This window comes from Macrosteles quadrilineatus, unplaced genomic scaffold (genome assembly GCF_028750875.1).
Source record: "Macrosteles quadrilineatus isolate MER2022 unplaced genomic scaffold, UCM_ALF_1.0 Scaffold_3__2_contigs__length_128488019, whole genome shotgun sequence".
Classification (NCBI taxonomy): Eukaryota; Metazoa; Arthropoda; class Insecta; order Hemiptera; family Cicadellidae; genus Macrosteles; species Macrosteles quadrilineatus.
The window spans coordinates 6,680,130-6,707,247 of NW_026542596.1; the positions used below are offsets into that span (position 1 = coordinate 6,680,130).

Genomic DNA, 27,118 nt, shown 5'->3' on the forward strand with positions numbered 1-27,118 from the left:
TCCCACCCAAAAATATGATTAAGCCAAAACCAAAGTAGAACCACGTCAATATTGTTAATAACTCGTACTCATGCCAAACATAAGACAAACTGTGCTCGTTTTAACCCAATATTCCAGCTATGCTGTTAGGGTTTGAAATCAAATTAAAATTAGCGGTCCATTTGCCTAAGGCAAAGTGCATTATTAGCATATTTCCCATATAGGGAATAAGGTGTTACCGTTGGTCTCATGCTAAGACTTGGACCCGGGACCGATTTACTTTTTCGTTTTGTTGTCCCCAGAAGCTTAAAACACCATCCGTTCAAATTCATATATATATATATTTATATATGAGTCCATTAGCACAATAAATCGAACAAAAATGATCCGATTTTTATAAAATCTAAATATTTGCTATAAACCTACATTTATTTTAAAGAGTTCGTGAACCAGCATGATCGGACTATGGGAACAGGGGTTTATAGAGGGTATTATGGGGTGAAAATGAGGTTTGTAGAGCTCAAAGAAACAAATAATTTAGTATATCGAAGCATTGTTGTATGCCAAACGGTTACCAAAACAATCCCAAAAAAGTGTAAATTTACAATTACCATGTTATTCTTATGGAGAATAAATAAACTGTTTTCTTGTCTATGGTCATATTTTAATACAATTTTGAAATTTTGGTAACTTTATACTAAGCTATCAATATTTCAATTAAAAACCCCCATATTTTCTTCACTGTAGCAGCACATCTAAGTACTCATCAAAATTAATTATATTTAAATAGGAAATAAATTTGACAATTTTAAGGGAATAATTTAGTGAAATTCCAGACAGGTAGATGGAAATTCGCTTAGTCAGCAGATTTGCTGTGGCGGGGGTATTTTTATAGTCTAGATTGTTGGACCTTCCGCTGAAATTAGGCTCCAAACCAACATGGCATTTAACACGGGACTTAAATATATATTTCTAGGGCAACCGATCAGCAGCCCCCGACCGAAACAATATAGCATACCGAATTACAATTTTAAAAACAATATCTAGTGGTTTTCATGTGAATGATTAAAAATCGTATTGCAAAGAATATGTCCAGCAAGTGAACAACTGGATTAGTCGCGTCTATTCCCGTAGGATACCTATAGTTGAACCCATTATGCTGATATGAACACTAAATAGGCTTAGGTAAAAGTTGTCCTGATGTGTCAAAGTCAGAGTAACTATTGCCAAGCCAACTCTGAAACTCTGCTATATTGGACATGACACACGTTGCGACATGAAAACTTAGCTAACATCTTTTCATGTGAAATAAATAGCTTTTTAAAATGTTAATTATTTGGCTTATCATATAAATATCTTAATATATGGTATATTATTTAAATATCCATATTAAAATATCTAGTGACCTCAATGATACAACAGTAATGTTTAGACTCATTAAATGAAAAAATATAATTATGTATTAATTAAATATAAAAGGGGGTCTTCGTACCCCTTTTTATGACCATAAATAATATATAGGCATTCCAAATTATAATTTTCAATCAATTTAAGAGTTAAATTTTGTAATCTGCTGTTATTATAATTATAATAGATGAGACATAATAAATTAGTAATTTTTCAACAACTTTAACCTTTAGATTTCGATCACTTTGTTTACAATACAAAGCCTACCCAATGCAAAATATCAGGAACCTATTAATTTTCTTAAACATCTTAAACCCATGCCACCTTCCCATGCGCATATTATTAAGATTAAGTTCCCATGAGTATACTTTACATTATTACGGAAGGTAAATAAAAGAAACGCCTTATAAATTTTTAGTGTTATAAGACGTTTCTTTTATTTACTTTCCGTAAATTTAATAACACGTACAATGCTGATTGAGAAGTTACTTTACATAATTGTAAAGCTCAGGCTCTCTACTAACTTTTACCGGTGACTATAAATTTCCCTTCTTTCGTATACCGGTAACTTAATCTACAAGTCAAGATTTGTTAATCATTAATTTCGTTACACTACAAAGTATGAAAACATCCACATAAACTGTATGTGGAAAGGCCCACTCTTTTATCAACAATAATACATAATTCAACACAGTTATCACAAAATGTGGCCAAAGTTGGGGACTGAACAGTAGCCTACTGAGCTGCCGTGACGACCGTTACTTTAAAGTAATGGGAGTTTCACCCTACGTATTTACAATAACTGATACAACTATTATCATATTTATTCACTAAGGGAAATAGCTGTGAAAAATGAAATGTGAAATACAATACGTACCACGTTATTTATTAGTTAAATGTAATAACCTTAATTGTCATCGCAAGACGGTTTTTCTTTCCTGCAGTGACCTTCAAATCGATAAATTAATCAGGTTAATTATTTAAAGAACAAACCGATTAGCCAAAAATGTGTTTTTGAAGCAACGCAGCAGAATTACAGGTAGATATTTCCCGAGTCTGTTATTTTCTCAAAATTATGGAATATACACATTTTTTCATATTAATAAAACATTTATATTTGTTTTATTAAATGTAATATTTACGAACTCTATGTTTCTACAATTAACATCAATATTCATAATTTACAGTTGAATAGCCATACACAATTATTGACAAAGTATATTTTTAAAGTTAAACGTTTTGCGTGTTTAGCTTTTGAATCATTATATCAAGCTTTAATGCAAACGTTTATGAGTCTATGCCACTTGTAATCTTCTTAGCATTTTTTTTTTTTTACTGAATTAAATTAAGTCAAATGAATTATTTCTTAATTTGTGTTTATTAATAATAAATTCAGATACAATTGTAGAAAATTAATTTTCCAACCTTCTTGGAAAGTCTTCTTCTGCTCAAAGTGTATGTAAACCCCTGTAATCATATCCCCAATATCGTCCATTCCCGGATGAATTTCAAAATCATATACATTTCAGTTAATGGCCGAGCCTGGCACTATCTCAATAAATAATATCTCAATATGCCTGATGACGTAGTAACAATAGTTTTGAGTACTTATTTGTAAATAATATAAAAGACACCAAAGCGTACCTTGTGTTGCTATTGATATAAATAATTCAGAGGTCTTATCTTTAAATTCCAGGCCAGAGGCAATCTCAGCTCATGTTCAAAAATGATGAGGGCTGTGCTTTCTCCCTAATGAGCCCTCGTTTTCTACCTCCCTTTACTCAGAAACTCGGAAAACCGGTATCGGTAAATTATTCTAAAATGTTATTTTTTTGTAAGGTCTAACAGTCTAAACAAGCATTATTCAGAGTTGAGAATTTAAAATAAGTTAAATGGAAGATGGATACAAATGAGTCGATTGACTTCTATGTATCAGTTACAGAAAGCAGTCAGGAAATAGTTTAAAATATGCCTACTTTTATACGAATGTTCACAACTGCACAATATGATGACTTTTCTTGCTTTTTGCAAGAAATCAAAATTTTGCCCCCTTTCCCCTTTTAAGGGTAGATAGGGGGCAACTAAACATTTTCAAATATAAAGACCCATGTTGTAACCCCTCATTTTAAAGTCTTAATTAGTAGAATACAATGCCGGAAATTTAAACTCAAACAGATAACCGAGTAGGAAATGGCAGCCGTTCAAAGATAGGTATCTTGAATCTGTCATTTTGAATCTTTGAAAAGCTTCAATTTTTTTCAGTTGTTATTTTGAGTTTAAATTAATTTGTGACATTAAATTCTACTAATTAAGACATTTAATATGATGTGTATATTGACCTATCCATACGTTTATGATTTTCTCCCGACTTATAGCGGGCCACCACTTAGCTTAATAAGCATATGTGTTGAAAATATAAACACATGGATACGTCAATACGCACTTCAAATTAAAGGTCTTACTTAGCGGAATACAATGTCACAAATGTTCTCTCAAAAGAACAATGAAGAAAACATTAGAGCCGTTCAAAGATTCAAAATGGCAGATTCGAGATATCTATGAACGGGCGCCATGTTCGACTCGGTTATCCGCTTGAGTTCAAATTTGCGGCACTGTATTCTACAAATTAATACCTTTAAAATGAGGGGTCACTACATGTGTCTTTATATTTGAATATTTTTAGTTGCCCCCTACCTACCCTGGGGGAGGGGGGAAAAATTTTGATTTCTTGCAAAAAGCTATAAAAGTCATCATATGAATATACAGGGTGGTACAGTAATAAAGTCCGAAGACAGTTAAATATTTTAAAAATAATGTAGATAGAGATACAATACTTGGTAAAAAGTTACAGAGCATAACACTTTATTTTAACACACATTCAGTTATCAAATAACTCTTCAGGGGGACGGCCCACAAGGAGTCGGAAGAAAATCTCAAGCGGAAGCATAGGTCAATATGCAAAACAAATGAAAGGTCATTTTTAGTAGAATACAATGCCGCAAACCGCACTTCAAAAGGTTGATCCTGCGCAAAATGGCAGCCGCTCAAAGATTTCTTGAATCTGCCATTTTGAATATTTGAACCACTGCCATTTTTTACTCAGGCGTTCTTTTGAGCTTGAATTTACGGCAATGTAATCTACTAGTGAAGACTTTTAATTTGATGTGCATATCGACCTATAATGTTAACAATTTTCTTACAATTCCTAGGGCTGTGCCCCTTGAGGAGTAAGCGTATAATGGCAATGCAAATTAAAGGAATCTTTTAACAACTGTCACTCTTGGCTCGGTTGTCCGTTTGAATTCAAATTTGCGGCATTATATTCTGATAGTAAAGACCTTTAATTTTATGTACATGTCAACCTTCTATTTCAGATTTCCTTCTGATTCCTTGCGGGACGTCCCCATGATACGACAGAAAATTGATATTTCCTAAAAAAGTAGATTTTTAGGTGTGGTGTTGATATACCAAATCTTATTGATTTATCTGTTGTCGTTTAGAAAATATTTAACTGTCTTCAGACTTTATTCCACCCTGTATATACGTCCATGAACGCTATAACTTGAGTCATTTTGTCTGATTTTAGTGAAATTTGGTTTAAAGGTGTAAGGCGGGAAAAACTTGAATGAGTTCGCGAACCAGCATGATCGGGCCATGGGAACGAAGTTTTACGGGGGTTTTTATAGGTTTCTCATTTTTGACCCTCAACCCATAAAATTTCCCAAATTCTCTCTAGACCTTTTAAAAAAAAGCTTAAAAACTAATAATTTAGTATATCAAGATGTTTTTGTACGGTTATTGGTAACGGTGAAAATTCAAAAAAATTTAAATTTAAATTTCTTATGTTATTCTTATGGAAAATATTGTAAAATGTTGTAGTTTGCTTGTTTATGGATATATTTTGATCAAACTTGTATTTATTTATTTTATACTAAGCTATCAAGCTATCAATGTTTTACTAAAAACACCCTTTATTAGTTTCCTTGTAGCAGCAAACCTAGGTACTCGTTAAACCTAATGCTATTTAAATATATTTAATTGAAAATCAATTCAGACAAATGGAAATTCGCTTAGTCGGCAGGTTTGCTGCGGCGGGGGTATTTTTTACCTTATATGGCCACTTTAGGTGAGATAATCGAGACTCTACTGCAATTTAAATTGGATAAGAAAAATATTCTTACCTTCAACAAGGTCTTTCCTTCGGTCGACCTCGGGATATGTGACGTCACTGTGACAGCAGTTGTCAGAGCTGGCGGATGACGTCATACTGGACGATGACGTCACATGTTTTCTCCTGCTGCCTAGAGTGCCTGTGCTGTTCTTGCCACCCACCACTACTCCGGTCAGAGAAGAGGACTTCTTGTACCCCTGAGCTCTCCCTCCCGCAAACCTAGGACTCAGACTAGGGTTCACCGGAGTTGACGTGCCCGACGTTAGGTTTGTTGATTCTGCAACAGATTTGCTTATCTATAAATAAAGCCAAAAGTACCCATGAACTTTTGAGAACACTACAAGTCACACCCCCATAAACCATATACTTAAAATGTTCGTCATGACGAGAAACCTTGCGCAAAACTATCGATTATTTCAAAAATTGCCCTTTAAGGCCGTAATTCCTTAGTAAAGGGAACTTTTTATATTCCTAATGTTAAAAGTACCTCAGCTGTACTTATTTGTTTGTTATTCCTTCAATTTATCACCTTATTAAAATCAGGTTTGATTATTTGTTTCTTTTACTGTATTTTGTTTATATCAGGTTAACTTAACCAATCAATAGTTTTATTAATGCTTATGATGTCAAACGGGGTGAAGGCCGTGGGTAACAGCTAGTTAAAAATATTGCCAGAAACAATGCTAAAGGACCTTTCAAACATAATTGTGATGTAAAATTTATGTATGCGAATTCTGATACAATTATAATCTTGGTATATAGAGATATTTCTACAGAGTGTCCCTGAACTCTCTACTTACCGTTTAATAAATCAATTTATAACCAAATACCAAACTAAAATAGCATGTTAAAAATTTCTAACAAATATTACCAGCATAACCATTATTTTTTCATGTGTAGTTTCAAAATGGTGGCCATTAAATATCTGTAAAATCAAATAAAAAAAACTACCCAGGTAAACAAAGCCCCTTACAATTCTTACAATACCACATTTAAGAACATCTGTTCATAAACAAAGGAGTTAACTAATTTTTAAAATACTATGGGTGGAAAACAAAATGGATGCTGTAAGGGTAATGTTTGAGCTTTGGAAATTGTTCACTTGATATTTTGGTTTGTCTTTGGTCAAGGAATGATACCTTAAAAGGTCGGTAGAGAGTACAGGGACATCCTGTATAATCACGTCACTAGATAGTGCCTTGTAAATTCGATAAAGTTTAGGGAAACGATTCCAACATTCACCTAAAAAGTTGATATATTTAACTCATTATAACACGTAACAAACAAACTCCTCTCTGGGTACAAAAATGACTCTTTCACGAACTATCTACACTTATGTACGCATAAAAGAGATTCATCATGGATTTAGTAGGCTTTCTAAAAATAGATTCGGAAAAATAGAATGTGAAAAAAGGAAAAAATGGTTGAATTACAAAGCTCCCATGCTTGGGTGAATTAATATAAAATATATCACTGAAGCTTCAGATAGTGCTATGGCAATTTGAAATATAAGACGGATTAATTTTTTTGAAGAAATATAAGACAAATCACTGCACACTATATAGGTTCATACTTTAGAAAGATATTTTTCTGATTCACGTTGGATTTAAAAGTTCAATTTATTATAAGTAGAATTAAAATCATTATAACGGATTGTAAATAAAAATGTTTTCTATATGAAGTGAAACGAGTCTTAAGCGTTACTAAAGTGTATTTTATCAGTGAATGTTTATATTTATTAGTTGTTGAAACGAAACCAAACTAATTTTATTACTAATACAGTTTTATTTAATAAAAACGATCACGTCAAAGTATTAAAATAAAACCCTTACCTGGAGATTACAAAATAGTTCAATATAATTTAAGCCACAACTTAGCATATATTTATGCTATTATTTATGCGCATATATTTAACTATGCGAAGAGAGATAAATTTATATTGTAATTTATTTGACGCACCAATGGGATATGGCGAGGCCTGTCTACTAGGACTGTGGTGGCGGTAGTGGGCAGGCAAAGTGGGAGAGTTTGATCCACTTGGGGGTCTCCTCTCCGCCACCGGCACATCTTCACTGGCACTGCTCAGATAGGACTCTCCTCCTGGGAAAATAACAGTAATGTTAAACAGGTAGGCAAAACAAGGGATTGGTGAGTTAAAGAAGACTATTTGGAGAACTGGGTAAAGCATGGGGCCTACTTTAACGTGAATTAAATTTAAAATAAAACCGCCGCAGCAAACCTGCAGACTAAGCTAATTTCAACTTGTCTGATTACATTTTTACTAAAATATTTCCATAAATAAGACTTATTTACTTCTTTTTAAATAACATTAGATTTAACGAGTGCTTAGGTTTGCTACTAGGGGGAAGGTAAAAAGTGTTTTTTTTTTTACCATACGTCAATAGTATAGGATGAAAGAAACAAATTTGCCAAATTGTATCAATATATATCCATAAATAAGTGGGACTTTTAAATTACACTATTTTTGAATTTTCTCCGTGACCATTATGCATACAACAGCGCTTCAATATACTAAATTATTTATTTTTAAGTTCTCGGTTTAGAAAGAAATTGCAAAATTTTTTGTTGATAGGGTCAAAAAAGGGAAAACCCATTTTTACCCCATAACCCCCCCCCTCCACCATAAACCCCCGTTCCCATGGTCCGATAATGCTGGATCGCGAACTCGTTCGAATAAACGTAGGTTTACACAATTGTATGAAATTTCATCAAAATCGGATCATTTTTGCTCGAGTTATCGCGCTAACGGACACATAAATATATATACATATATATACTAGCAGAGTACCCGTCCTTCGTACGGGGTTGGCATATAAGTATCAAATGCTTATAGCAGTTATGAGTGAGGACATGGTTTAAGAAATTTCGGTTCTTTTTGAAGTTCGTTCGCTACGCTCACTCACCTTTAGGTTGGAGCTCGTTCGCTGCGCTCACTTTCCTTCAGGTTAGCTCGTTCGCTACGCTCACTTGCCTTCAGGTTAGCTCGTTCGCTACGCTCACTCGCCTCCAGGTTGAAGTTCGTTCGCTACGCTCACTCACCTTTTGGTTGCAAATTAGCTGTTGTCATAAATGTAAAAGAAATAATGCTAGTGCTGCACCCTGTTGGTAATCCTTGTAACTTTAATGCTATTGAAAATCATAGAACAGAACCAACTTGTTTAATTGATACAGCTGTTAAGATTCATTAATTCCATTTCTCATAAGGTTAACATGGGAACCTTTGCTCCAGAGCCACTGGGGCGGAGCCCGGAAGGATTTTTGGGATAAAAATATGCCTATATGTTAATCGGGAATATGAGCTATCATCATGCCGAATTTCAGCCCGATCCGACCAGTAGTTTTCGCGTTTACTTTTCCCATACACACAGACACCACCTCTTTTTTATAATAGTATAGATATATATATAAATATATACATATACATTAAATATATAAATTTGAACGGATGGAGTTTTTGGCCTCTAGGGACCTCAAAATGAAAAGTTAAATCGGTCCCGGGTCCAGGTCTTACCATGAGAACTACGGTAATAGCTTATTCCCTATATGGGAAATTCGCTAAAAGAAAATGTTTAGTCTTTAAATGTAAACAGTATGAGTTCACCTGATCAAAGGATCAGAATACAAGACTTCCGACTCAGATTTGCAGGCCGCTTAGATCAACCCAATCGTCAATGGCTGTTTATATCTGTAGAGCCAATAGAGACCAGAAAGACCATACACCTCCTTCACTCTAGTCTGTAATATGATGTTTGGCATGAAAGTGTATTTGAGATCTTTGGTAAGCAAAAAAGGCTTAGTTTAGTTTTGGCCCAGTTTAAGAAAATGGAATACCGCAGTTCCAGTTTGACAAAATCCCCCTTAACTTTTTATAACGTGTATTTCATGTGATACTAGTTCGTTACATTAGTTATATCCATGCGTAAAAGAACTACCTACCAAATATTGTTATGTTTGATTACTTAATAAAATCTTAGTTAACTGTAGTATATACTAGGCCTATGCTACCCACTTACTCTTTGGCGTTTATCATATAGTTGAACTTTTTAGACTAATATAACCATAAAACACTATACTAATCATAAGGACTGTTACATGTTCAAGAGTTTCATCGATAGGAAATATTTTAAACGATTATATTATATTATAATTATTAGAAAAATCTTTATTGTTTCAATATTACATACAACAGTAAAATTCAGCAATTACAGTACACGAATCAATAACCATCATGTTCAATCTGATTTGGTGAATTTGCACAATCTACTTTGATATAATAAACTAAATAATAGTAATGGTGGGTGGCACACTTGTCAAATATTATTCTATTTATTTATAAACACAAAAGAAACATAAAAACTTCTGCAAATTATCTGTTTCTTAAACATAAACACTATTATAAACCTTTCCAACATTTATAACTATTTAAAAATATTTTAATAATATGTATCTGCATATTATTAAAACTATTTATTTATTTTATTAGGTCCTACCTATGACTATTATAGTCAATGGTCCTACACAACAGAGTAAAAGAAAAAGTCAATATTTTTCTATTTCTAAAAGATAACCCCATAAATCACCAATAAACATGTATTTGTTTTCACATTCTTTTATTATTGTAGGCAAACTATTGAACGAATTCGGGGCTGAGTAAAAGTAAAAATTTGTAAAATGAGTTAAGTTTGGTCTGGGGATTGCTATGTCATAACGTTTTCGTAAATTTACAGATCTATAAAATATTTCCACTTCTTTAAAACAGATGTTACACTTTAAAAACGAACAAGTTTTTAATTCCTTAACGATTGAATAGCCTAGTGGGGAAGAGTGGTCGGGGTTTTTCTTGTGCATAATTATTCTGAAAAATGTGTTTTCAATATTTTATAATATTTATAAGTTTATAGAATAAGTTCCTCTCCATATGGTTAAACCATATTCCATCTAAGAATTCACTAATGCATTATAAACTGTTCTGAGTATTTGTCTATTACAAACAAAAGATTATAAAACCCCCAAAATACTTAATTGATTTATTCTGCAAGTGGCTAATGTGACTTTTCCGATAAACAAAACGAATTAGTTTCAAAAGTCCCAAACAAGAACTTATATCCTCTGAAAAGGGCCATTTTCCACACATTTACCCCTTTGTTTACACTTCTCCAGTGATAAACACATCACCACGTTATGTATAGTAACAACAAAAGCCGCTCGGCGAGACGGGCTCCACTTCGCTTTGCCGTTATTAAATTTTCATTTTCAATCTTGAGCAGCGTCTCTGCGGAGCTGTCTCTAGACAAACGACACAATCACATTTCCGTGGCCTACATCTCATTATTTCTCTTAATATTTACGTCACAACCACAATAATTGTTAAGTAATCTGTCTTACCATGTTTAAAACTGAAGTTGATTTGAATCGGTAATTTTTCGCGCAATCGAAACTGCATTAGAAACTGTGGTATTTACAAACAATATTCCATATTTCGTATTTCCATAAAATACAATGAAGAGGTATGCAGTAAAATTTAGAACAGAGGTTAACATACAGAGATTTAGAACAGAGGTTAGAGGAGTAACATACAATGATTACTTCTAAAAAAAGCTGTGTTTGCTCTAGTGAACTTCTAGGGCTTGGGTTTGTATTCCACCAATTACAAGATTACTTTAGCCATATATATATTTAATAAAAAAAACGACATTGTTCAATCAAAAGATACGACTATTATTTATAGTGTACATTTTCCGAATTTGGAAAACCGTTAAATGAGACCATTAAATAATAAGATATCGTATATAAATCATGCATTTGTTGTACCTAAAACATGATACATAAAGGATAACCGAACCAATACAGTAATGCATCACATCCTTCATGTGCAAAGATGAATAAACTCCAAATATTTCCGACAGAAGGAACGATTACTTTGTAAATATGATTTAGGTCGGAATAAAAAAAAATATAATGTTATAACACAAAAAAATTATTTAGACATAATAAGACTAAAGTCATATGAACTATAACTATATTAATCTGTGACACAACTAATTTTTGTTTAATATAAGATTTTGTTTAACACTATTTCGGGTGATGTAAGTGTATTGTTGTGTATTATGCTACATTTTTTCACATTTTAAGGACTACCTTTACTTTTTAGCATACAAACTATATTATTTATGCATCATTAACATGCTTAACAAAGCCATAAACAAGTGTAACTGTCACTTTAAGGGACAAGATGTCTCTCAGTTGGCCCCATTTGTGGCCCTTTTTAAGGGTGGTCACAGATTTATTGAGAGGGAAGCACTCTTAGGGGATCAGTATATCTTTGTTATTCCGTGGCATTGAACTACCAATGTTTTCAATCAACTGTAGCTTTTCATGACAAAACCAACCAAAAAGCTAAATTAAAGTATAATATAATAAGGTGTTCTGAAATACCTTGAGTTTGATAGAGAAGATATCATTGTTCGTTCAAAGCTTTCTATAAGATTATAGTGATTTTCATTAAATAATGTTTTTAAGATATGTCGTTATGTTTTTTAGACTATAGGTGCAGATTTTACTAGCAATTTTAAGACTTACTGGTATGTTTTAGTTGTTTCAGAGAAACTCGTATTAAGTGTGCGAACCCAATAGTCCAAAACTAAATGCTTGCACATTTCTATTAGCCTTAATTTTCATGAAGATTTTTAAAAGTTTAAAATTTAAATTTAAAACAAGAATAAGTGAAAACAAACATTATACAATTATTTATACATTTTTCATCTTTTGTTTTAATGGAAAAGATTCCACCAGACATAAATCTTGTAGCTGACATAGAAATATTTTATATTACATACCCTCTAAAATTTTTTTTCTTCAAAATGTTCCTCCTGCATTGATTACAGACACAAAATCAAATGTTCACTAGTAATGTCTCTAAGCTGTTGGTGTTAGATTCAGAAGTATTGGTAAGATTCAGAATTTTAAAATATATCTAAATTCAACACATAAAATATGAGTTAGTGTTTTTGTAAATTCCAAAGATTAATCATATTTCAAAATGCTGAACATTAATATAAAACATAATTTGAAGTCGTCACTAAATAGCTGGGGGAATCCAACATTAAATGTTTGTTTACGTTAAACTTTATTACATATCAATGGTAGCACAAACAAATCTTTCGACCGAAAAATAATTACTATTTCTTTGAAGTTGCATCGATAAGAAGTAGGTATAATTACTATTATTCTTGCGAAAATGCACAACTGATGATCCGAAAGCAACAGAAATGCTCACTTTAAGAAAGTAAGACAGCCGATCAGTATGCTGGAGGTGAGAAAATTTTAGCTTATTAGATGCGGAAAAATAGTGAAAATATCTCAGCGATACTGCCTGGGCTGACGTTTATTTCTCGCTGAATCATTTATACAACGTCCGGGCGCTTGTTATGGTCGGGCAGCCTCGAAACTAGGCTTTCACCGACACTTTGAATCACAACAGCAAATATATAAACATAGTTGGATACCATAAAATATATTCGATCCGCGTCTTATGTAATCTTCATAAAATTAGTTATGAGTAGTTTTGGTTTTGTTTTATTTACGTATACTGTGTTAGGATACATCGATTTGCGTTATTTCGTTCATGCTACATGTTATGTGTACATGTTGTCGTTCATGTTACATTCATTCTACTTAGTATTTTTCGGATAGTTTATTTTTCACATTTTTTTTAGAAAGTGTCATTGGGTTTTATTCAGTTACGATTTATTTATGTCTACCTTGATCTAAGTATGTTTTACATAAGTTATGGGGAAGATGAAAAATTATTGACAACTTTTATTTAGGGTTAGAATTTTGAATAGGCATATTTATATATTGTTTCATTCATAATTTAATTTCAGCTGGGTTGTTTTATAAGAACGTATTTGTATGGTTTGCAGATATGTATGACGTTATTAAATATGATTTTCGTTTACAAATAGCAAAGTTATATCAAATCACCAAAAATATATACTTATATAGTTCAGCTCTCCTTTTTCAATGAACCTTAGTTTTAAATATGTAATTATTATATTTTAGTGGTGCTTAAAGTATAACTACCTGCCGAACTAACCAATGAGACTATAACAACACATATAAATGCCAAATTCGCATATCTTTTGTATGGACAATTCGAAAGTTAAGAGTTGAAATACAGAGAAAAACTCCAAAACAAAGTTTAATGTTGAAAGTTAGTCTAGGGGGTCCATGTTATTTAGCATATAATCTTGATACTTATGCCTACCAAAGTAGATGTTTTATTTATTTTCGTGGTGTTAAAAACACATTTATTGTTTTTTATTACTAAAATTGTGAACTTGTTCTAGCTACTCACTCTTACAAAGTGAACAAATTTGCTATTAACAATTTTGTGTACACATCGAATAGGTACTAGACTGTGTGAGCTGCGTATGTCAGAATGTATGTTTTACAAGTTATCCCTAGTTCGGGTAGCCCATGTGTCTTGCCCCTTGTTGACTTGGTGAAACAATTATGTAGCCCGCCAGTAATTATTAACACAAGTAGACATGAGTTAGTGTTATTGTCGACCACAAGGCGCGCTGTTGCTGGTTATGTGAGGCTGAGGCGCGAATCATGTGCATGATTAACTGCCTTAAGGAACACGAAAGGGCTATAGATACAAATTAACTTAAGCCTATGTCGTAAGATTTTCTCGAGGTGTAACTTAATTTGACTTTGAGTAAATTTTCTTTCGTTCTAATTAATTGAGCGAATCTCTTATACTACACTCTTATTTTAGTTTTACAAATACTCCTCCTGAATGGCTGAAATGATGCACGATATTTTGCACAGTCATAGTCATAGCTATAGGAAGGTATATGAAACGGTCAAAATCGGACTACAGTGCACCCCCTACATGAATTCAAACTTTCAGAAATTAAAATGGGCCATATGGGTTGATTGATCGCCATAACTATGTTTGGAAGATAACAATTACATGTAAACAAAAGCGTCTTAACATATGTTTATCAACAAATCATTGGAGCTCATAGCTCATTAAAACACAGACCAAAAGGGAAGATACATTTGAGCAATTCCGTAGAGCATAATTTGCAATAAAATGAACAACCAATTAGCCTTATGCATAATTGACTTTAGATACTGCAAATAGGCAATTTAATTTATGTGAACCGAATATACCACTGGCCTTAGATACTGAATGTATACATTACATTCACGTGAACCAGACGTACCATTGATTTTGGATACTGCAAATAGGCATTCCATTTATTTGAACCAAATACACATTTGGCTTAACATACTGCAAGTAGACATGTCATCTACGTGAACAAAAGATTCTGGTATTTTAAAGTGATTAATGTACCATATTTTGCGATTTCGATATTACCATGTTTGCGTCATGTAAGTATTTAATTATTGCGTTTAGTTTAAGTGTGTAAGCTTTTTTCTGTGTGACTTGCTTGTCGAATGGTGGAGATTTGAATAAAATGATGTAAATAATTTAATAGTTAAACATTGCTTCCTGAAACATGATTATATAAATAAAAAAACATATAATATTCGTTTACCATTAATATAGTATAGAACCACCACTTGGAAATCCTTGAGAAAAAATCGAGTTTGAAGGAGTAAAACACAAAGAGAGGTGCAAGACAAATATTTTTAATATCTTTACTTTTAATAAAGGGGGCTTGTAAGAGCGGCTTATTGCTTTACCTTCAAAAGAGCGAAAATAAATATCTTATAAGGTGTTGTAATACAATAAGGGCCTTGCATATCGATGTATTTTTATATTTTACCATAGATGAAAGGAAAAGTTACTCCTACTGTGTCTATACCCCCTTTAATCTATAATTTATCTTAAGGGAATTAATTAGTAAATAGTCAACAATAATGAAGGAAGTGGTACAGTTATGATGCGTTGGTGCAATTGAATATGGATATTTTAAAAGATTCCAAATTAATGAGATTTTCAAATAAGAGAAACTTTGGAACAATTTACACAAAATATGTTTAGTTATTGATTATGATCCAGAGTTATTAACATCTCAAATATTCTCTTGACTATATGATTTTGCAATCTTTAACACAAGATGGGTATTTATTATGGCTGAATATCAACACCAAAACATTCACTCGTCCATTATATAAAAAAAAAACTTCCAAGTACCCCCTAGTAATGCGTATACTTGTTACATAAGGTTTATTAAAATCTAGTTTCACAAAATAGACCGTAGTATATGCGCATGTTTCTTAATATTACCTTAAGGGACAAAATATTGTTTGATACATAATTCGCTTCAAATATTTGTCGCCCTGGCAGTATAGACCTACCCTCAATATTTCGTAATATTCTAGGCTTCAAGTCATCTAAATTAATGCAAGATGAGACAAACGAAATAACAGTCTTATGAAGAATAACAAACCGGTATTCCAAGACAATTTGGATACGCCTTGTTTGTATTAAAACGCCTTTAAAAGAAGCTTTTCTAATGTATTCTAATTTTTGAAACACCATCAGTTTTGTGCTGATGTCTAGCTACAATGCCTGCAAAGTTTACCGTGCCAAATTTCCTAAAATTGTATAGAAAGATTGGATGGATCAATGAGGTTTTACTGTAAAATCTACAGCACTGTCATGACTAATAACGCAGCCCATTGAGTCACTCAATATTTTTGGTGGCATTCCACATTATCCGCTTTCAGTACTTTGTTATAATTTGTCAAACCTTTTTCTATGTTATCATGTCCATGTTTTTATGTGTATGGCAACTTCTTACAACCCAAAGGATAAGGATGGTAGTTTTAAACAGCTTGAAAATGAACCTTTAGGCTCAATACCATGGTCTCTGGAAAACCAAGAGTACCGGGAGACACAACAATGCCAAGATCCTCCGCCGACAAAAGGATCCGCATGAGTGACTTCACAGTTAGTCAGCAGATGCTCGTGGGAGAAGGAAATGTGTCGCGTCGACGCCAGGGCTCGTTGCTCTCGGTGATGATTGGGCCACATTATGCTATCGGAGGACCTTGGCATAGACCGAACCGTTATTTGTATCCAGTGGCAAAAATATGTACTCTTCCATTCTACTCATCCTTCTATCACATTCGACGGGGCGTAGTGAAACTGCCCCGAAGGTTTGGGTACTTTTGAAACGATGAAATTGCCCCACTCATTAAAAAGGATTAGCAAGGGTCGCCTCGCAAGACTTGAAATGCTGAAATTGCCCCGAGCACCCGGCCAGGTAGTCGCTACAAGACTGGGGATAAAAGGGAATTATTTTTGTCCCTGTGCCCTATCAGTGACTGCAGTCTTCTAAAGCTGGAGTAGACTGCTTTTCCTGCCAAGCCACAATTGTTTCTGTACCAATACCTAACCTAAAATAAGCTAGTAATTCCTGATATTTTGTGGTAGTTATTAGAAGACTGCAGTCACTGGCAGAACGCAGGGACAACAACAATTCCCTTTCCCCATACCCGTAGCGGCTACCTAGCCAGGTGCTCGGGGCAATTTCAGCATTTCTGGTATGGCGAGGTGACCTTTATGGATGCTCTGTAATGAGCGGGGCAGTTTCAGCATTTAAAACCTACCATAAATATCGGGGCAGTTTCATCGTCCCCAATTCGACGAAGTACTTACTCGCATATCCTGCCAGGATGGACGCCAGCCCAGCAGAATAAACCTCTCTCTCTCGCTCCTCCTCGCTGGTGCTACACTCCCGCCAATCTTCTCCTCGACGTTCCCTCCTCAGCCGCATCACACCCCCACTGCGACGCCCCAGTGACGAATCCATGGTCGCGTCACGGTACGTCACTTTCACTCCCGATCACTCCGTCATGTCACCGTCACTCGCGTCACTGTCACTCGTCGCGTCACGTCACTCGTCACTCGTCACGGCTGAAACAGAAGGCACACAAAGTTGGTTAGAATGTAGTAAAATATGCCATACAGTAGTAGATAAACAAGCAAACTATTGGTATACAAAAAATCTATATGATTAATAAGATCTAATGGTGTCTTTTCGTAAGTGTGTTACTAATTGGCGTAAACATTACTGAACCGATTGAGCTTCTTCCAAAATAGAACTACTATACCAATGATCCGTTTAGGACAATTCACGCTTCGATACTGACCAAGTTCTGAGGATTCATTGTCTGAGGTGAGGAATCCAAAGGTAAATATTGATTGTTCTCGATGGATGCAATGAGAAAACCACCATGACTAATTTTTTTTCTATAACATCTCAATGTAAACAAGCAGAACTGTCAAAATTGATCATTTCACAATTATTTCAGACAGCTGAACCAAACAAATGTAATAAAATATTATTCGCAGCCATGTGACAGGTTTCGTTTTAACTTTCCTGATTCCATCATTGATTATGGAGTTAAGTAAGAATCAATAACCGTTGTTCCACGATTTCTCCTTGAGTTTTTAAAGTTTAGTCTTGAGATGTACAGTATAAAAAACCACCAATTTAACAACTCAAAACTGAATTATGTTTTTATTAGGATTTAAAATACAAATTGTCTGGTTTTTCGAAACTAGATGAATGTAAAATGTTTACAATACAAGAGAACTATTTGTACACTATTATTTGATTTTTACTGGTATGCAGTTTAATAATCTTATATTATTAGACTGTAATAATAAAGCATAGTAATAATGATTTTTATTTCTATACAATTTTTTTCCAGGGGACAAGGCTACTTGTATTTGTTCTATTATTGACTTTCCATAAAGCAACTAAAAGGATTTTTAGTATTTGCCTAAATGTATCCTATTGCACAATCTAAAGCTTTTATTAACTTTGTTTCATGTATGGATAACGATTGAGTGCCATGATGTTTGTAAATACTCATATTTTTTCTTAACACTGATTTCTTTAGTTGAAAAAAGTGTTCCTTTGCTTATAATTTCCATGAAATATTTAAACTATGTTTTCTTAATCATTGGTAAATGTGTAAATGTATATGCAATGGATCCATGGTAAAAAGAACTGGTTAGTATGTTATGCTGTTATTTAATGTTATGCTGTTAGTTAATGTTATGTTGTAGGTTAATGTTTTTGTAGTGCAGAATAAGAGGTGTAATTAAAAATATTTTTACAATTAATTTGTTCAGTGCTCGATGTTTTGGTTTCCATGTATTCTTCAATACTCAATTTAATTTGTTAAAAGATACTAAGATTAATGTTTTATTTATTGTAAAGGAAATCTACTTGGCATTGTTACTCATGCGTGTTAAATTTATAATTTCCAACTTTATATAGTATAGATATCGTTTCTTTAATAAATTTCAAAGCCCAATTGATAAAGCACAACAATATGTCTTTATAACAGCTGATGTTTTTGTATTTAAATTATTTATTGTAAGTTAAAAATGAAGTTTGAAGGATTTTGCGATTTGATCTAAAGGAGGTCGATGTACCTATAACAATTTTTGTTTATTTAAATTAAACAGTTAAACTTAGAAACTTTATTATAACGATATTAAGATTGAAATTCAAAATGTCAAAAATGAATACAAAAGATAAGTAAATTAGGGAGATGAATGTGAATCAAGTATATGCAAATGACATTGTAAAATTTGGTAAGATGTAAAATTAATCCAAACAAAAATGGCAATTTTCACTACTTATCTTATTTAAAAGCCATAAACGTTTATCAAACTAAGTGGTCCAATTAATTTTACGTTTTCTCAAAACGTTGGTGGATGTGTAAGTATTTTATACAACAGATGTAAAGATCAAAAAGGTTTCTATTTCGCGTCCTCTTCCCGTTGTAAAGCACGGTTGCAAGCTAGTCTAAGCTTTTACCTGATATCCAGTTGTTTACAAAGCAACTTTCTCTAGAAAATATAAAAAGAAAATACAACTCAATTAAAATTTAACTAACCTAACCTATCGTAACACCTATCCAATGTTCATGGACGTCGGCTGTATCTACTTCACAAGCTCCAACCCATCTCCAACCTAACCTTACAAAGTAAGGAGCGTAACCTAACTTATACCCATCCTAAGTCTTTATAACCTCCACCTAACCCATTTTAACCTTTCTTACCAAGGACCTTTTCAATCGTATTAAAAAGATAGAATATAGTTAAGTTGGGGAGATAAAGGTTTACGAGATAGTTTTCACTTGCAGTGATATTACGAATTTAGATGCTTTTAGTGCATATGTAGGCCTACATGCTAATCCCCAATCTGTTCTCCATATTATTTCTGGTTTCACTTTGAATTATTGATGTATAGGTACGTTACATTATTTTAAATATACAAGCAACATAGAACATGTACACACAGATAACATCGATAAATCATAAAATAACAACACTCTAAGTTACAAAACATTTTTAGTATGTTTCTCTATTATAATATGAGTTTGACTAATACAAATTAGTTCATAATGTAATTTTAATACACTTCGCATATTCTAAATGACATAGTGGTGATGAGTATGCAAGATATAGTAGACAGTACAGTACGATGTATGAGGGTGGGTCGGCCACACGCTGGCGTGTCCTGTATTTAATTAATGACAATGTATGCGTGTTGTAGGGGTCGTATTTCACCCCTGACCTAGGATACTACATCACACGGCTGCTTCCATACTAGCTAGGCTATTTATAACACACGCGGTCGCTATGACGATTAATAATAACGTGTTGTCTTACTAATATTATAAATCTGAAAGTTTGTGAGTTTGTGTGTGTGTTTGTGTGTGTGTGTTGCTCAATCACGCATAAACTACTGGACGGAATGGGCTGAAATTTGGTATGATAATAGCTCACATTCCCGATTAACATTAAAGCATATTCTTATCTCAAACATCCTTTCGGGCTCCGCCCCAGTGGCTCTGTAGTTCCCTATGTTAACCTTATGATTTTTCATATTTAAAAGGAACTAATTAATCTTAACAGCGGTTTCAATTAAACAAGTTGGTTCTGTTCTATGATGTTCAATAGCATAAAAGTTACAAGGATTACCAACAGGGTGCAGCATTATTATTATTTTTTTATTTATGACAACAGCTAATTTCCAACCAAAAGGTGAGTGAGCGTAGCGAACGAACTTCAACCAGGACGTGAATGAGCCATGCGAATACTTATGAAGTTAAACGGGGCAAAGCCCGCGGGTACAGGTAGTTGTTAATAATTTCAAACGTCGGGGATTCCAAGAAGCTTAAGATGTCTTGGTTTGATTGTAATTAATACTAAACAACAAAACGTTCTGAATTAATATGGCAGTCAGGCCAATTTTTTCATAAGGAGGTTATTTTAGCAATCAACATGATCATTAGAAATTAGTAACAACAAATTGCCAATATTTACAAAGTCATCATAAGTATACTAATGTTGACATATGAGAAAAGAGTAGCTAGAAGCATTAGAAGCAAGTCGAATTTTCACATTATTATCAAATTTGAAACAGTACTAATACAAACATTAAATATTAGTTTGAGTTCGCTAATGAATTCTGACTATTTCTATCTTATTTTGGAATGGTTTGTATAGGTTTTCAATGTAGTCAAATAATAAACAACTAATAAACAACCAATACAAAATTAATGAACAGCAAAATGCTCCATAGATGAGACGTATAGATTTTATTTTAAAATCATCTTCAACTGATCCATAAGGATGATAAGGTAGATTATTTATTGTGTGCTTCGAGATACGCAGTATTTTTGTTTTATTACTCTGAGGCAGTATTAATAGGAAAATGCATGATTGAGAGATTCTGTATACATAAGTTAGTTTTAATTAATAATAAAGCCATAAAAGGCATTTCACTCTTTCTATAATCATCCTCAATACATAATTGGGTAAAACTTCACAACAGCTCAGAGTTTATGCCTTAACAGTGCTATGGTAGCCATAAAGCATTTATCGTCCTGAACTTTTGAAGAATGTCTATAGCTCTCAATGCTATGCTTTTACAAACAACCTACACAAAACATAACCATATAGTCAACAAGTTCCATAAAACATTAATACATGAATCAGTTACATATTTTCCACCTGATAAATCCAAAAGAAGATCAACAAAACATTTGCTAGAGTTCACTAAGTGTTTGAATCGTTTCTAAAATAACCAAAACGAAACAAAATACTGCCAACCTAAGACCCTTTCTCACAGGTCCTCTCCTACCACTAATCACAGTTACAGGTGAAGGATAGCCATTTACTGGGGACGCAGGGTGTCAGAAAGGCGTTACCCACATTAATTGCAGACTAGACGTCTGTTCTAATCAGTATCACTACATCTTCGTCGAAATTGTTCCTTCATACACAACGATCTCATGTTATAAAAGTAAAAATGAGTGTTTTGGAATTTGCTGTATTTTTCTGTACGTGTAAGTATAACTGAATTAGTTTAAAAGATTATATACATGTTAATATAAGGTTTAAAATGGTATCAACATTCCATAACAATGTACAAATTAGTTTGCGACATCATATATTCTGAAAACATTCAGAAAGAATGTATAAAAGCAAACGAGTTGATACAAATAATTAAAAGCTTATTGACAATTTTTGTTTGTAATGAAATAAATGTTCCAACAGTTTCAGTATACTAGTATCAAAACCAATACTAAAAAAACTAGACCAATTATTACTGTGAAAGCTGCAGGTTCGTTCCTACGAAAATCTATATATTTGATGTAAAACGGTACCTTTCGGATAGAACTAAGTACACAAATAAAACTATAAATTATAATTTTTAGTTCTGTTTAACTGTGCTAGGTACAATTGAACGCAGAAGTGTGAGCGAGAAGACTAAAGACATAAATATAGAACAGAAACCACCCTAGACCCGAGATTACCTCCAGTCCCAAATCCCATAGCAATTTCTAAAAGAACACAACCTTGCAAATAACAATATAGAAACATCGATCTTTTAAATTGTTGACATAAATTAAAATGAAATATGGATGAAGATGAAAATCGAAAAAATTTTATTATAAAAAGCCTTTTTTTATTAATAGTGCAAAACTAATCGTTTGTTCAAAAATTTTCTTTTTCGTTGTGTTCATTTTAAAAAAGAATTTTGAATTATACATTGGATTGCGTAATGCAAGGAGTATTGTTGGAAATATAATTTTTCCCCACAATAAATCCATCAATCATCATTAAATAAATAAACATTTATTTATCATACAAGATGTTTTAATCGATATAATGTTAAAATAATGAACATGTATCATTGCAGTAGTTAGCAACATTTAGGCATTTTTATATTTTCCAAAGACATATTGTGAATGTTCTTTGGCATTTTTTGGATGTACGTGTACACATATTTATAGAGTATCATAATGCGTCTTTATACCCCACTGTTGAACATAATAACAAATCTAACATTATTGAGAACATTTAACAGTAAAAGAAAATCATTGAGGACATATCAAGTTGAAAAAGGTGAATAAAGTTTGTAATTGGAAATATGGCTTTTCTATTTTTGTTAAGATGCAATTCATTCAACTTGTTTCAACCAAACCCATGTAAACTAAACGTACACCACCAACGTGCGTTGGCATTTAAAATTGAAGGCTGAATCCGACCATACAGAGTTTTACCAAATCCGGGAAGCGTGATTCGAAATAATCCCTTTCTCTGTTTCCCTACTGGAGCAGCCAGATATTAGTTTGAATGCCAAACATTTAAAACAAAAGGTTTTAAAATATATAAACTGTTGCTATAAACAGAAATAGGTTTTTGAGTCAGTGTGTTGTCAGTAAAAACATAACAATCAGTTGCATTTTGATTAATCATTATGTTAAAATACTTTCCATTGTCCCAGATAACTTAGACATTTAAATATTTAGTAATATGTTTTTTCAAAATAGTAATTTGACCTATTATGTAGTTTAATCATAAGAAATATATACCAATTTAATAATTATTTACGGAAATACGCCAGAACTAGTCTGGTTTACGTTGACCATGTTTATTTAGACTAAAAATTTATTTTATTTTATTTAGTTATTAATGTCCATTTCAATTAAAATGTGCAGTAATATAAGATGAAGGTGTTTAGAATAAAACTAGGTTTTTCATAACAGAGAGGGCCAGCTGAGCGGAAAAATAACTTTTTTATTCTTCTGTAGTAATTAAGTTAACTACGGAATAAACCACGTCCCTAATAACTGTAAGTAACTAACGTGCTGATATTAATTTAATTTTCCTCAAAAACCGTTAGAGATAGGGCAAATACTGACGTAACAGAAATATGATTTTTTTGTGTTCTTTAACTTTTGGAACAAAGTTTCTGTATTTTTAACGGTTTGTGGAATTTTGGTCAAAAAAGTGAAAGTAGCACAGCATGCGCGAATGTTCAATTTAATATGTTATTACTGGGTACTAGTAACTTACTGCACATATGCAAAGTTTCCCCGTTTAGGGAATTATTTTCACCTATAATCCTAAAATGACTGGACTATTATAATTACAATTTTAAAAGCTTAAGTAAAATTAAATTAAATAACACTTAATTAATACTTGAGTGAAAGGATAACGCAGTGTATTACGTCAAGTATGTGATTGTGTAGACGATACGTTCAAGAGGGGATAACGGATGAACTCTCTTCAAGCGGTTAAATTTGTCAGGCTTTGATGTTTACATAAACAAACTTTGAAAGTTTTACACAAATATCGGGCCTTTGTGAGTCGAGGGGCCACAGTTGAGGGATGCGTTGGTGCAAATATCCCGGCTTAAATAAGGGTAGGATGAGTTTCAAAAAGATGATCACTAACAAAATTAGTTATTTAAATTGTATTTTAGAGTAAGTACTTTAATACTTTTGATTAAAATGGCGACCACCTTTACACAGTAAACTGATTGAGTTTATTGTAAAGGAACAGCCCAAACCCTTCCTTACAAGGCTATAAATCCTCCCTTACAATGATCCAAACCCTCTCTTACAAGGCTCTAAACCCCCACTTACAAGGCTCCAAACCCTCCCTTACAAGGCTCCAAACCCACCCTTACAATGATCCAAACCCTCCCTTACAATGGTCCAAACCCTCCCTTACAAGGCTCCAAACCCTCCCTTACAAGGCTCCAAACCCTCCCTTACAATGATCCAAACCCTCACTTACAAGGCTCTAAACCCTCTATTACAAGGCTCCAACCCCTCCCTTACGAGGATCCAAACCCTCCCTTACAATGATCCAAACCCTCACTTACAAGGCTCTAAACCCTCTATTACAAGGCTCCAACCCCTCCCTTAGAAGGCTCCAAACTCTCCCTTACAAGGCTCCAAACCCTCCCTTACAAGACTCCAAACCCTCTCTTACAAGACTCCAAACCCTCTCTTACAAGGCTCCAAACCTTCCCTTACAAGGCTCCAAACCCTCCCTTACAAGGCTCCAAACCCTCCCTTAGAAGGCTCCAAACCCTCCCTTACAAGGCTCCAAACCCTCCCTTAGAAGGCTCCAAACCCTCCCTTACAAGGCTCCAAACACTACGAATGTTGATTTTTGTTAGCTAACATCGTTGAGCTCAACATCATCTGGGTTCTAGACCGGCATCTAAGTCTAGAATCTATCAAATCTGGATTTGAACTAAAAGCCTTCGGGAGTTAAGGCGAGAAAAATAGCCACTAGGCTGCCTAGACAGTTAATACTTTACGTGTTACATTTGACTATCCTGTGCATGTTGCTCAGGCTGTAACTCATTGAAGTGTATTTTACAAACTGTGATGTATAAGTACAAGTCAGTCCCTCTGCAGTATGCCCAGATAAATTTAAGCTACATATATTGATTTGTCCTGATCTGTATAGTCATCGGGACAGTAGTTTACAGCTTTTACAGCTAACCAAAAATGTGCCCCTGTATGGATGTTTTGTAACTCATACACTGATTCGTTTTCATTAATTGAGAATGCATTGCTCTTACATTTTTTAAGAGAGGTATTTCATAAGAAAGGGTAGCCCTAACGGTTTCGCAATAGTGTTGCTATTTTCACATATTAACATTAATTAACAAATCACATTTTTTCATTAAAGTACTTTCAATCAAATTGGTAACATACTTTTTATCAATTAACTGTCCATTTTACATGGTAAACAATTTAACCATTATTTATATAAATGCACAATTGTAATAACTTCTCTTGATTAGTTTAGTATATCTTGATTTATAGGACTAGCATTCTGAAATTTTAACAGAATGCAATTTAAAATAAATAATAGTATTTTTTTCTTATAACGTGCGAAGTGGTAGCCTACATGTATAAGAAAAACTGTTTTCGTCAACCCTGCAAAAACAAAATTTAGAAAAGGTATTTCCTCGCCTAATAGGGATATTCCTTTTTTATAGATAGGGAAATCCAACTTAAATTTAAATGTAAACAACGGGTCCAAGGCATCACCAAATAACATAAACCATAGACTAACCAACACAAGTATGTTGTTGGAGTATGTTTTATCTATGCTTAAACTCACTTGAAATGGCGAGTTTTGAACCCAGTGCTCCAGGACAAAACTACTTTAATGCGCACCACTAGTAAAAACTAAGTTGGCTCACCACAAAAGCTAACCAGCCAACATTATGCCAGATTTTATTGTACAGCAATAGAGATTATATTTTTACCGGTGTTTGTTCTGTATGAGGGGGACTCTCTTTTCTGGACGCCATTTTCTTCGTAGTTTGGTACCCACTCAAGCTAAAAACTTGTTCTTAGTATCAAACTGGGTGTCCAAATTAGCTATGCCATCATTGGTATACATAATTGACCATTGAACAAGAAACATAATTATTTATGAATTATTCGGTTCACAGGAGATAACAGTTTATTTTTAAAGAATTAAAGAGGCTATCGTTTCACTGTTTATCCTAGGGGATTGCCAATGTTATCTTGAAGATGAAAGAACTTTAATTAACTGAGATGGTTTGGATGAGGCAAAAATTAATTTAAAGTATGACAAATTTGTAATTTTTTAAATCGCTAATCTTAAGAATTATTTTTACCATCCTTGGTTTATGCTTAGCGTTTTTATAGGATTCTTAAAAACGTTTCAAAATATATTGGTATAACACATTTGAATATAATTTGTTAAGTAAGGTAAGAAGATATATCTTTGTATTCCTAAAATATGTTAATAAATTGTAAAATATAAATGAAATATCTTACTTTCCATCTCTATGTTGAAATACCAGTTTAATATTCTACTCAAAATGAACATTATTTTATAAATCCATCATACTGTATATTTCTCCAAAATTATTTAATATTCTTTTTCAACATAAAAGTGGACTTGCTTGAATAATAACTTGAATATATTTATTCTTAATGCTCATGATAAGGAATTTTCCAGCTCGGATACAAATTTAATGTTTTAGCTTTAACCGAATGCCTCTCTCCTGTGTAATTTTTAGCTATCCAAAAATGTGTTATAAATTAAAGATGATCTAGGTTTTGTCGTGTATGATGGAAAGTATAAAATATGATAAGTATCTCCAGGTAATGGAAACTAACCATTTATTGAATTGAGTTTTCCTCACCACTCAAGTTATCTTAGTTAATTAAAGT

At 33.1% G+C, this 27,118-nt stretch overlaps 1 protein-coding gene across 3 annotated transcripts in view; it reads right to left on the minus strand.

Moving 5' to 3' along the window:
* The window catches only part of LOC128989814 (teneurin-a-like), an 880,316-nt gene that overhangs the window by 602,691 nt on the left and 250,507 nt on the right, over positions 1-27,118 (minus strand). For all 3 annotated transcript variants that reach the window (XM_054411875.1, XM_054411876.1, XM_054411874.1), the window contains exons 4-6: positions 17,223-17,480; positions 7,517-7,657; positions 5,568-5,834 (exon numbers count right to left, since the gene is read on the minus strand). In XM_054411875.1, the coding sequence (XP_054267850.1) occupies positions 5,568-5,834; positions 7,517-7,657; positions 17,223-17,376 (562 nt within the window). In that variant the 5' untranslated portion in view covers positions 17,377-17,480. The remainder of the gene's footprint in view (positions 1-5,567; positions 5,835-7,516; positions 7,658-17,222; positions 17,481-27,118) is intronic.